Source organism: Temnothorax longispinosus, chromosome 9, assembly GCF_030848805.1.
Source record: "Temnothorax longispinosus isolate EJ_2023e chromosome 9, Tlon_JGU_v1, whole genome shotgun sequence".
Taxonomy (NCBI): Eukaryota; Metazoa; Arthropoda; class Insecta; order Hymenoptera; family Formicidae; genus Temnothorax; species Temnothorax longispinosus.
The window spans coordinates 17,764,460-17,777,283 of NC_092366.1; the positions used below are offsets into that span (position 1 = coordinate 17,764,460).

A 12,824-nucleotide genomic window follows, 5' to 3' on the forward strand; every position below is an offset into this window, starting at 1 on the left:
TTCTTCATAAAATTCCGAAATTCGTTCACCGAAAGCTTGCCACGTATTTCAACGTATTTCTTGATATCAGATATCACAAATTAGTCTCACATTAAGTATTCGTCTCGAGACGGACAACTCGCACGATCTGATTGAAGGAAAGCAGCACGTTTCAAAACGGTTCGGATACTTATAAGTAGAAAAACATATGAACAGATCAGACTTTCTCACGTTATCTGTAACAAACTTTTTTAATTGAATAGGATTCGACAAATGCGATATCCTCAAATTTTGCTCGATACTCCGCGAACTTTGGCAAACGGAATGAGATAGCACGAGTCACTTTGACGATTCGTAGACCGAGTTACGTGGAGGCGAACTAACTTAAATAACTCCGAAACCGAAAGATGAACGAGAGACGTTCGGGAGATGTTTAAGAAAGAACAAGACGACTTTCGGACGCTCCTGTTGTTGTTTAGATGGAGAATGGAGACAACACACATGTACACTCGAGTTGACACTTACGGTTGAGGAGGTCGAACACTCTCCAGCGTAGATAGTCACCGCTGCGAACGTAAAAGAGAAGCGCAACGTAGCGATATGGAGAGAAGAGAGGCACTGCGACGTCGAGCGGAGAGAGAGGGAGGGCGCGGGGGCGGGGGCGGGTTCTGGGATACCTCCGCGGGCCTTGCTCGAGATGTAAAGGTAGCGCAAACCGAGCACCGTAAGGCGACACACTAAGATTACACTTTCACACCAACGATGCAGAAGAAGAACGACCGACGAGACGTGTGTGTGATGGCGCTAAAAATTCTGCCTCGCGCGCGATGTCCCTCCACCTGCGCGCGTAGACGCGTGCCGCCGTGTGTACGCGCGTGTACGATCCCTCTCCGTTCTTTCCTCTTCCGTTACGCTACGAATTTCGCCTCTTCTTTTCCCTCTTTTTCCTTCGGCCCTCGGGTGACGATGGCGGACCGCGATACGAGGCGCTCTTCAAGTGATTTTCCCTTCTCTCTTCCTTCGTCTTCGTTTCTATCCTCCTTCACTGTCAACACCTATTCCTTCTCGTATTCTTCTTCTTCTTCTGCTTCTTCCTTCTTCTCCTCTATTCTTCACCGCAGCGGCAAGGACCCGCCCCGTGTCGCGCTACACGAACGTGTAGTGGATGAAGAGAGCGTAAAACTTGCTCTGCGACAACATTATCCGGCCGGTTATCGGTACCTCGGTTTCCTCGTCATTTCGTCTCGCGTCCGTCCTACGGTCTAAGCCGCCCGCGCGCCGCAACGAAAATTGATCGCGTTGCGCGCGACGGTCCCTTCCTCGGGGGACAGGCCCGTCGACCGTCGACGCGTCCGTGTCCGGCCGCCGCGTCGCCCGTGTTGACGCGGGGCTACTCTCCTTAGCACACCCGGGTCCGTTCGCGCTACGTCCGCTATCACTTTTCGCGCCGCCGTTCTCTCGCGCTGTGCCACCCTTAGCTCCGGTCCTAAGCCGTGGAACCGCGCGCGACGGCTCTTTCTTTTCCACTCCCTTTGTTCTTCACTCGACTCTCACCGCCGCACGTTCGTGCACATACACGTACACGCGCAACACACACACACGCTCCACGCGTGCGCGCGCGCGCACGCGCGTGCATACGCCTCACGGACACGCGGCACAAGCACACGCGCGCTAACACACGCGAAATCGGACGCGGCCAAACGCACGCACGCGCGCACGAACGATCGTTCTCTTTATCCCTCTCGTTTCAACTCTCCCTCGATGGCCGTGTTTCCTTCTCCCTCGAAGCTATGTCCTCCTTCGTTACCTCTTCTACCAACACCACCACCACCACCACTACCACCTACCACCACCGCTCACTCTCGCCCACTCTTTCCTCCCCTTCTATTTTTCTCCGTCTCTCTCTTTCGACCCTCCTTCACCCTCTGCCTCGCACCGTCACCGCTGGAGTTGTCCCTGCACCTCCTCGGCGTGTCCGACGTTCGACGTCTCACCCTCGGAGCAACGCGGCCGCGGCCGGCACGAAGGGTCGCTCTCTGACAACGCCAGGCCCGAGACCTTCGCTCTCGACGAGTTCACCCCTCGAACTCTCTCGCGCGGTACTTCGTACCCCCGGGTTTCCTCTACGCTGTGCGTACTTCGTGCCGCGAAAGCGACTTCTCCTCGGTGCCGACTGTCGCGATCAGTCGAGTCGACGCGAACCGTTCCGTTACCGTTACTGCATCGCCACGCGCCAGTCTTCCGCGCAGCGGACTCCGCGCCCTCCGCGGAAACTAGTCACGGGGCACCCGCACCCCGCTCCACGCCCGCTATATACCTCATTCGCGATCTGCTACCAATCCCCCGCCACTCCGTCGACCACCTTGCGCCCTGTAAAGCCGAGATTCCAAGCCCGCGCCGAGAGTCGAGACCGACGGCGCGACAATCCCCCCGAGGACGATTCGAACTGGCTCCGACTGGCTGGCGGGTGACCGAGGTGACGTTGCGACTTGCAACCACCACCGGTCGCTACCGCCGCGAACGGAATCGTCGCGAGCGTGCGGGTACAGCACCCTCTTTCTTTTCTTTCTTTTTTCCTTTCCTTTCGAGAACGCGAGCCTTTCCCAAAAGGGTGGCGAAACGACGGTACCACCGAGGGCACCGAGACGGCACGGGGCGAGATCAATGCTCCGTTCAGGGCTCGTAAGTGCTTGCGTGGTGCGCTTCCGTAGCACGGGGTGGATCAATGAAAACGTACCCCTCCACCTCGGTGTCGTGGACGTGGCCCCGCGCCACCCTTTGCCGTTCCGCGACGGAGGGAAACGCGGTACCATACCGCGCCACTCTTTTACTACCACTGCCTGAAAACATTCACCCGCACCATCTACGACTATACCCGCGAGCTTCGGTAAGCTCGTCCGCGAGGTTTATCACCGCGTTGCGGACACGCCGCGCCGCGCATCTTCGTTGGTCCGACGCGGACGCATCGAATTCTCGTTTGTACGCGATTAGTTTTCCCAACTACTCGAAATACAGCGAAATCGCTTTGCCCTTAAGTCTATTCTCGATTTTACAAGTAAAATGTAAGATATACGCTTAAACACGGAGCATGTATTGACACATATAAAAATAAAAGATTAATGAGAAGTGAGAGAATAATGGAAAGATGATGAATTAATATTAAAAATTAAGATCTGAATGAAGATAAATGCATAGTTTTCATATATTTGCGAAAAATGTAAAAATATGTGAATACACAGAAAATATAGCGAGATATATCATCATAGTACAGGGAACGAATATCATGAAGAAAACTATACAAAACGTAGTACAACTTATCGTAGAGTATATTTCGTAAATCGTGCATACAATCAGCGTTCAATTGTAAATTGCCTAGAAAAGTTCAATCATTCGTTGCACAAATTAACATGTCGTTCTCTCATAACATATTTAGAGTGTGATTGCTTTTATTTATTTATTTTTTTATTTAGTGTCAACAAACAACATATCCTCATAAAACATTAAAACAGAACCAGAGGACTATGCTAAAGCGCTAAGCGTTAAATACGTTATGAGAGAAACGAATTATCACTCACGCTTATCACACTATCAGATCCGAGCTAATAGTTGTTCGTGTAAAAATATATGTGTTGTATATAAATATAGGAATATCTCTTTGTGAAGAATAGGTTGTGTAGTTGCGATGCACCTAAACGTACACGCGACATACGAAGAAACCACATGGCACACGAGCGACGAGCTCATCGACTTAAATAAACATTGCCATGCTGTTTCGGCATTCTGCGAATACAGAGATACAGGCCGGTGATGATCATAATGAGCAAAGGAAGGCCAATGCCGATTGAAATAATCATAATGACTAGATAAGAGAACCTCTCCTCGGGTGGTGTGCCGTATCCGATCATGAAAGTCCTGCAAAACGTAACATTTCGTTAATTAAAGAGATTAGGGAATTAGATTCTATGATTCGTCATAAAATTTTCAAAATAAGATTCGGTAAGTAACTGACGACTCACCACGTCAAATAGCTCGTCCTCTTGTAGAAACCGTCTCCTTTCGAGCCCAAAGAAACTACTAACTTCTGCAGTAGAAGATCGTCCACAGCTTCTCCATAGTAACAATAGAGCATCGAATTTTTAATGGCGCTCGTGTGATTGAACACTTGTTTCGGTGGATATTGCATCGTCTCCGTGGAACTGGTTACGTCGCGCGATGCGCTGTTGTACGACACCGGTCGCCATTGTAAATACGAGCCGGCGTTTAAAGCATCCATCACTTCTCTGTAGGGAGGCGTTCTAACTTCAACAACCTAAAGAAAACCATGAGACGAAAGGTTAAGATGATATTATCAATCAAAATATGAAAGCAGAGAGATTGCCGGAAGCAATAAATGTCTGCGATTGTTACCTCGAATATGCCCGGAGTGTGCTCGTCGTCCAGACTCTTTTTCGGATCAACGAACAACGGTATCTCGGGATCGCCACCGCCAACCGCGAGCAATTCAATAGCGAACCTGCTGTTGGAAAAGGTTCGGTTGGTCTGAATGTGGTCGAGGATGATGTCCACTTGCGTAGAGTTCTCCGTGTGCAACATGTGCGGCACCATATCCGAGTGGTCGATGGTGCAGAATCCTCGGAGCTGACAAGCGAACGAGAGAGATTTAAAACGTGTTAGATACAAACGGGATACAACAGGGGGACTAAAGAAGCCAAAGATATATAATATATGTGTGTGCTCAGTGATGTTCAGGCTCAAGATAAAGCTAGTTCTCGCTTAACCGAGCCGTTGAGATTATTTTCGCATGCATCGCTACGTACTACCGATACTTTCTCTTCAATGCTGCAAAATACTTTACCGAAAGCTTTATACTCCCGTATCTGCTGATATTCTTAGCTGTATCGTGATAAGAGTTACCCTCCATATCCAGGTAGACGAATTCGCTCTTTTGCGATAGGGACACGCGCCGCCAGTTGAAATACTCGGTACGTAAAACGTTCGTATTAGTGACGTCAGCAGTATTAATCAGTGCCGTGTCATTTACGTCGTTGAATTCGATAATCTGTAACACGTAATATACTTGATATTATTCAACGCGATATAGGCATGCAAACGCTGAGAAATCATAACAGATGACGAAATCGGGTCGCCCGACGGTATACAGCTGCGCGATTAAACCTACATCAATACAAATCGCAATTTCTCCCGCGTAATTGCACATTAGCGCGCAATAAAATTAACTGAATTAAACCGCAATTTCGTCGACACTGACGTGTCGTGCCCGAAATTCCTGTCAGATGCAGTCGATCGATATGTGGCGCGGAAATCTGTTTGTCCATTGCTGCGAACAATTCCATAGCTTTGTACGTGACCATTAATTCAACCGAACAAGAAGAACTAACCGTCAATCGTCAATTACGCGCTTTACAAAGGATTAATCCCGCGAATGTTGCATAGTGTTTATTGAATGAGAAATTTATTCTGATGACGCAAGAATATAAATTATTAGTTTACATGAAATATTATTTTGCTGAGATATGCTTGAACATAGCGAAATTGTGACGAAGATATGTGATGCGCATTCTCATCTCGGGGAGAAGAGAGGCTTGAACACTCGGCTTGAAGAGAGGCTCTACGAAATGAAGACATTGTCGAGTGCGAAGATTTAATTAAGAAACCGCGGATGTATCCTTCACACTGGGCAAGGGAATGTGACGAGTGGATTTGTGTCACTCGCTCGGATTTACGTCCACGTTTGGCGGAAGTAAATCAGAGTAATAATCAGAGTAATGTATTTTAAGTATCGTAGCATTTTTAACGCACTATTTTTATATTCTTATATCTATGTTGTTGCATTTTTACATTTTTATTACATTCGACTCATGCATCTCTCAGCAAAATTAAAATCGAGCACTCGCCTATATGATAATTTATTTAAAACGAATCTCGAAAGATAACATAATTAGTAATTTCGATCAAAACTTAGCGATGAAAGATAATTTTCTTAGTTCTGTTCGCCTTTTAATACGTTTTATTTGTCCCATCGACAAAATAAGTCAGATTTGGTCGACTGTCCGTTTAACAAATCTTAAACAAATAACTCACGATTGACTTAGCCTTTAAAAGGACCTTCGGGAGGGTTACCTTGTTTATTATTATCCCGAAAGAGTAGGCGGGCTTCTCCGAGAAGCTGAGCGAGTTCCCCCTTCTGGCGAGATAATCATCCCAGGTGATGTTGAGCCAGGCGGACGGCGGCGTGAGCGCCAACAGCACGGACGGGGTCCCGACGAAATCCCACAGGTAATGCAACGTGTCGTTCGGGCCATCGGCTCTCAGGTAGAGCGTCGTCACGTTTCGCTCGCGGCACTGCTCGTCGCAGCCCGGGTTCACCCACGACCGCAGCTAAGGCAGGATAAAGCGTTTTATACAACGTTGCAGATTAAACGACGTCGTATTAACGGACGGATGGCCTAGATCAGTGCCGGATTGTGCGACCGGCGGCCTTGCCGTTCCTACGAGAGAGTCCCCCGTGCGATTATTATCGCACAAAACGGCGTTGCACCGTTACGCTAACGCGCGGCGTGCGGGCTCGTATATCTCGTATCTGCGAACCGTGAAGTGACGAAAGTTACGTTTTTCTCTTGTTCATTCTGAAAAAGAGCTCGCGAAAGTATGCGCGATACCCTCGGCTATTCCGTCGTAATACTCTCTCCGTGACTCCGTTGAAAGGAAAATCCGCGGAATTTTCCCGCATCACGCTTAAATAATTATGAAGAAATTTTATTTTTTAATATTTGCGAGTTATATTCCTAACACGTCGCATCGATAACGAAAGAGGTAGAATAAACGCGAATAGATTTCTTTGTCCTATTTTCAAACGCATTATATCTAGGTTCGCACAGTTTGCTTCTACGGTTATTTACTAATTCACGCCTAGGATCGATAGTCCAGTTGATTAAAAATTTAAAATACTAGACCTGTGTGCAAAGCACGGATCGTATCGAACATTCCTCCGAATGCCTTAAGCCTTAAAACATTTATGATTTACGTCGGTGTTTACAATTAACGAACTCGGTCTCTTTTAACGTCACGTATGGTATGTATCGATAAGATAATTATCATGTACGATCTTTTGATGAAAAAATAAAATACCGGGAGGTAAAAATAAAATACAAGATAAACAAGGTGTTCCATTATTAATTCATGTTAATTTATAATTACCTTATTATATCACCTTAAGACCTTAACTTTCATATTAACTTTTTGATTATTTTATTTTATTATTAGATTAATGAGTCGCTCCGGACTGAATTTAATGCGTCAAAGCGTCGTATTATTACTCATGCATGCTCATGACAACCGAGGAAATTTAAAACTCAAGCTGACAGTGAAAAATATTGCGCTGATCCACATCCGCGCGATTAATCATTCCGAACGCTCGCGGAACGATTTGACGTTTGACGCGCCGATCGCGCGACTCACGATCGACCGTGTCCTTCGATCGCGAGCAATCTAGGCCGCGTCGATGCATTTATCCGATCAGCCGATCGCGTTAGTACGCGAGCGCGCAGCCAATTTATCAATAAATCCACCTGTTTAGCGACGAAAGAAATGTATCGCGATAAGTCTCCGTCGCGAGATTTCTTTCGAAGCGCGCTCGGAGCTTGACGCGGGAAGAGTTGCAGTAGGGAGGAGGGGGCAACGGGGGCAACCTCGTGGGCGCAACGCCACGCAACACGCCCTCCCCGGGTCCCGAATATTGACGGTCGGCGATCCTTTGTCCGTTACGCGATCCATGTAAACGTCGCCCGGAGGTTCAAAGTCGCGCGATGAATCACGCGCACGCGATTCGCGTCCGCTTTGACGGCGCGACGCTGTTCCGCGTCCCGCGGACGACGACGCGTTGTGGCGGCGATCACGCGCGACGCGCGGCCAGTCAATCGCAGCATCCAGCAAACGCGAATTCGAGAATCGAGATCGAGCAGACACCGAGCTACTGTACTCACTGTGCGCCGCGTGGAAGAAGCCGAGTCCGCCAGTGCGACGACGAGCAGCAGACAGAACGTCGAGGCGCTGGCCATGCCTGTCGTCGCGTACTTAGTAGCGTACGCGGTACGACAACGATACACACACAAAACGCTCGCGGCTCACGCTTGTCAACGCTGACGCCGTTCGCAAACTGATATGATAGCAACGCGATCGTGACGATCGCGTGGGAAGTGTGGGAACACGCGGCTTCGCGAGCGGCAAGCGGGAAGCCACTGAAGCCAGCGCCTTCGTGGTTGCGAGGAGAATCAGGCGAAGATCAGGTGCGAAGGGTAAATCATCGCTTGCTCGATCGGTCAAATCGGCACATAAATAAAATATGTCAAAGGCGGGATCGAAGCCCCTACAAAATCCGTATAATCATATGTAAAAAAAAACGCCTCTCCTTGTGTTTAAAAAGTTAAAAGTTGTATATTGAGATAGTGTCTAATTTTATTACACATGGTTTTCTATTTCGTATTTGTCGCAAACTAAATTAAGTTTCTTTAAAGAGACATTTGCTTCATATTATTTGTAGATAGTATAGTAAAAAGAGTGTCGAGAATTAGAACTGTGATACAATATTTTTTTTTCGAAATAAAGAATGAATTTATGAAGTTTGATAATTTATAAGGTGAATAATTCTCACAGACTATTTTAAATTACGAACGTAATTATGAACATATTTATAAGGAAAAGGAATATTAAGAGATGGAATAATAATAATTTTTTTAGAGATAAAGATAAATTTAACTATTAAATTTGACATTATACAATGTAGAATTTATAACTTAATTCTTTTAAATTATGAATAGAATTAAAACATATTTATAGATAACAGGAGTATCGAGAAATAGAAAACGGCATGACAGTAATTTATTTTTCTTTTCTCTAGACAAATAATAAATTTATTCACCAAGTTTGGCGTTATAAAACCGAGAATTCAACTTTAAAATATGAACATAATTATAAAAATATATATATATCCGCAGACGAAAGGAGTCATGTCGAAAGTTAAAATTGCGGTTTGGTAAGTTTTTTTTTTTTCAAGAACAAAAAATAGATTTGCGATTTAGGACTTGTCATTACGAAACCAGGAATTTTCAGAATCGACTCGTGTGCACGTTGCGTGAAATTTGCGTAATGAATTCAAATATTAGACCGGCTTCGTTACATCAATTTGGTAACGGACACTTGATCTGCTTGTCGATTTACATATATCATTTCTTTTATTTCCTGTATGACGATGCATTAATCGATTAATCATCACCATGACTTACCTTTCCATCGATCGATGCACACGTTAGGTCCGATATCACAGTCTCCGATTAACGTGATCCGATTAAACTCACTCTTCATCTCTTTCTATAGGGGGATAGTTAGAAAGAGATGCAGAGTGAGTTTAATCAGAGGATCACGTTAATCGGAGACTGTGATACCGGATTGCTGTTAACCAGCGGTTTCGTCGCTGGGTATCCTTACCTCACGCGTCCCTCGGCGCAAGTACGCGAGTCGCGGCATCGAAAAATTCGCCGCGTACGGCGTACTCAAGGATCATACTCACCCGATGGCCAATACTTACCTACCTTACGTCCTCCGCGCGCGGACTCTCGCGCACGCGATAACGACACACGGCGCTCTTGGGAGGATTTTTAACGTTCGGCGCGCATTGTAAATATGTAATATGAGCTGCCTTTCGCGCCGAGAGAAGGAAACTCGTACCCCATTGGCCGTCGAATTCCGCCAACGGTGGTGGAGTTACCAAGCCTCGGCACATTATCCCGCCGCGTATAGTCTCGTATACAATCCCGCTTTATGTACCTATACAAAGTGCCTTCGTCGGCGCAGGCCTTGAGACGCGTATTAAAATTCATTGTACCTGTGAAAAAATTCTCATTTCTCATATCGCCGCCGCGCCGCGGTATGTACAATACGACGTTACGCCTTGGCGGCGTCGGAAGTCGCTCGTCGCGAGACTCGCGAGGCTCTTTGTGTCAAAAGATATGTACCTCAATCTTAGTCCGCGAGATCTTTGACAAATTTTTACCGCGATATATCGTATTAATATTAATCAACGATCGCAAACATTCACGATCTAACAATCTCGCTCATGTAGCTACCGCTCCGTTTCAAACCGGCAAGCTTTACTATGTGAAATTATAATTCCAACGAGATAATTAGAGCTATAGAGGCCTAATCATAGATATTACTTTCTGACAGTGCGACGCGACGAAAAAGCTGGCATAAAAGAAAAACCGCGTGAGACGACAGAAATGCATCCGGAAAGCTTCCTTGGAATTAACGCGAGGAGAAAGGCGTTTTTCCGCGCGACGGCAGATCTCGGCGCAAGTCGCGAAACGAAGCAAAATGAAACGTAAGCGTAAGCGTAATTCGCGGCGTCGAGCTCGCGTCGTCTCGCGAGCCGACGATCCCGGCCCTTCTCCCTTCTATCGGCGCGACGACGACGGATCCGCGAAAAGGACCGACGCCGATCGGTTCCACTTGGGACACCGGGTACAGGCGGGGAAAGAGAACGTGCAAAAAGAACGTTAAGCGCGCAGACTGCGACCTTGACCGAAGCGGTGTCCGCGCGCGAGGCAAGGCGCGGCGCGGCGCGGCGCGGCGAGGTGAGGCGAGACGAGGCGAACGTACGTGCGTCCGTCTAGCGCGCCGAGGGGTTCCATTCCCTCATTCCCTCGGCAGGTCTCGAAGCCGATTTCCTTTTCGATACGGACGACTTTTTCGAGCGCGCCTCGAGAGCCGCGGAGCTGACGAGCGGCGGAAGCCGAGCGGAGGGTATGATTTTCCCTGCGAGACGAACTTCTATCCGATAAATGCGCGCGGATTTAATTTCATTGTCTTGTTTTATTTCCGCGTGACAAGGGAGAAAAAGAAATGAGGGAGATGGAGGAAAAGTGATACTCGAGAAAACAGCCAAGTTGGCGCATCGAAGATGAATGTGCATGACGTGCATGCACGTGCATGCACTTGGCAACGGCGTACGCTTCGGAAAGTTGAGGAAACGCCGTGGGAGAAATTCTAGAGGCGTTCGCGCACGCACCGTGCACCGCGCAGAGCGTTGCGCACGGACGTCGCGCGTCGGTTCGGTAGGATTTAATTACGGGAAGTAATTACATCGGGAGGAGAGATATAATTAATCGAATCGGTAGAGACCACGATGAGGTCTCTCGCGCGCGGCTGGCGCGATGGCGTGGCGATGTATGTAACGAAGAAAGGAAAGAGTTACGCGCCACCTGACGAATCTGGTTACGAAATTTTGATCCGAGCCAACTAATTTGCCGCACGTAATTACTAATTAGCGAATCGAGGGAGGTTTCTCCCGTCGTTAGGGGGTCTGCGGAGGCGACCGGGAGGACCCGCGCGACGTGTCTCGGCAGCGAGAAGGGCCACAATAGCGAGAACGTTCAAGGTCAAGGTCAGTCTGGGCACTCCCCTTCGCGTCTATCGGGAGCGCCCGACGACCGCCCCCTTCGCCCGGGCGAAGTCTGGGCCCGATTTTTCCGAGATCGGCCGCGAAGGCGAGGCGAGACAAGGCGAAGTATAAAAGCCGCACCGGCGCGGGCGGCGCGGCTCTCGAACGCACGTTCTTCGCCGACTTCGTGATACGGCGCTGAAGGTCGTCGCAGGAAGTCGAGACCCGCGGGAGAATAGAACCGTCTCGCATATACCGGGTGGCACGATCGGAAACAGGTTTCGCCGCTCTCACCTGCGCTCCCTGCGATTCGCATAACTCGCGTCCAACAAAGATTTTTCGAAAGATATTAATATATGAATGGAATCCCTTCGATCTACCTTTGAAGCGTGAGTCAAGTGCGTAAGTCAAGGGTGCGTTAAGACGACAAGAAACACCGTAAGAAGATGAAATCGTGCGATTTTACATAATTCCGTATAAATTCTTATTGACGAGTAACTTTTAATCCTTTTGTAAATCTTAATCTCTTTCTCTGTCGTTGGAAGTAAACATGTTGATTGCTATCGAAGATTATATCGTCTGTCTAACTTGTCAACTTAATTCTAGACGTAGGTTACCAAATGTCCGTCTTTCATTCTTTATTCTCGAAGGGTCGTTTTATCTACATTGTATATAAGTATTCACTTTGTTCAACTTAGGGGAGGGAGTCCAACAAAGTCTAAATTATTGAACGATTAGTAATTTAGCGTATACTGTCTCGAAGATATACGTATGAAATATCAGAGAAATATCAGAAAAAAATTTTATTTTATAAACTTTTCTAAAATTTTCAACCATATTTTCACAATTTTGACATCACATAAACTAAGAGTAAAATATGAATGTATGATTCGATCCCTCGCATTGCATCCAATGTACTCCGACACTCTTCGTCCAACTTCTTTTCATCGCGCTTGAAATCTGAACTATAGCTTTACCGAGAAGGAACAAGAGAGGCGACTCCTGTTCACATCGCACATTTAGCGCTAAACATACCTGCCTAATTGCCAGCCTTATCAACGTTATACCTTGCGACAGCGGCTACTAATTGTAGCTGTTAGTCTCTCGTTTTACTGCTAGCGACGAGAGGAAGGAGGACACTCGATCTTGCCTGGACATGGGACGATACTCGTCGCCCTTAATAATTGCACCGAAGGGCGTTATTACGAAGGCCGATAGATCGGTCTACGCTTTGAGCGCGGCCCTTCAGAGCGGATTAGCGACGATCCCTCAAATGTAGACTGCCGGAATCCGTCACGGTGCGCGATACAATACCGAGTAGAGTATAGCAACCGACACGCACGCACGCAAGCACGCACACCGACACGCCGAGGCATCGGACGATCGGATT

The 12,824-nt window shown here is 47.5% G+C and overlaps 1 protein-coding gene across 1 annotated transcript; it reads right to left on the reverse strand.

Annotated features, from left to right (window-relative positions):
• Nucleotides 1-3,157: 3,157 nt before the first annotated feature.
• Nucleotides 3,158-8,206, reverse strand: LOC139819777 (glycosylated lysosomal membrane protein). Its single transcript, XM_071789488.1, has 6 exons — nucleotides 7,983-8,206; nucleotides 6,121-6,378; nucleotides 4,835-5,038; nucleotides 4,387-4,617; nucleotides 3,996-4,288; nucleotides 3,158-3,891 (listed from the first exon to the last, which is right to left on the reverse strand). The coding sequence occupies exons 1-6, from the start codon at nucleotides 8,055-8,057 to the stop codon at nucleotides 3,720-3,722; spliced, it is 1,233 nt and encodes a 410-aa protein (XP_071645589.1). The 5' UTR covers nucleotides 8,058-8,206; the 3' UTR covers nucleotides 3,158-3,719.
• Nucleotides 8,207-12,824: the final 4,618 nt, after the last annotated feature.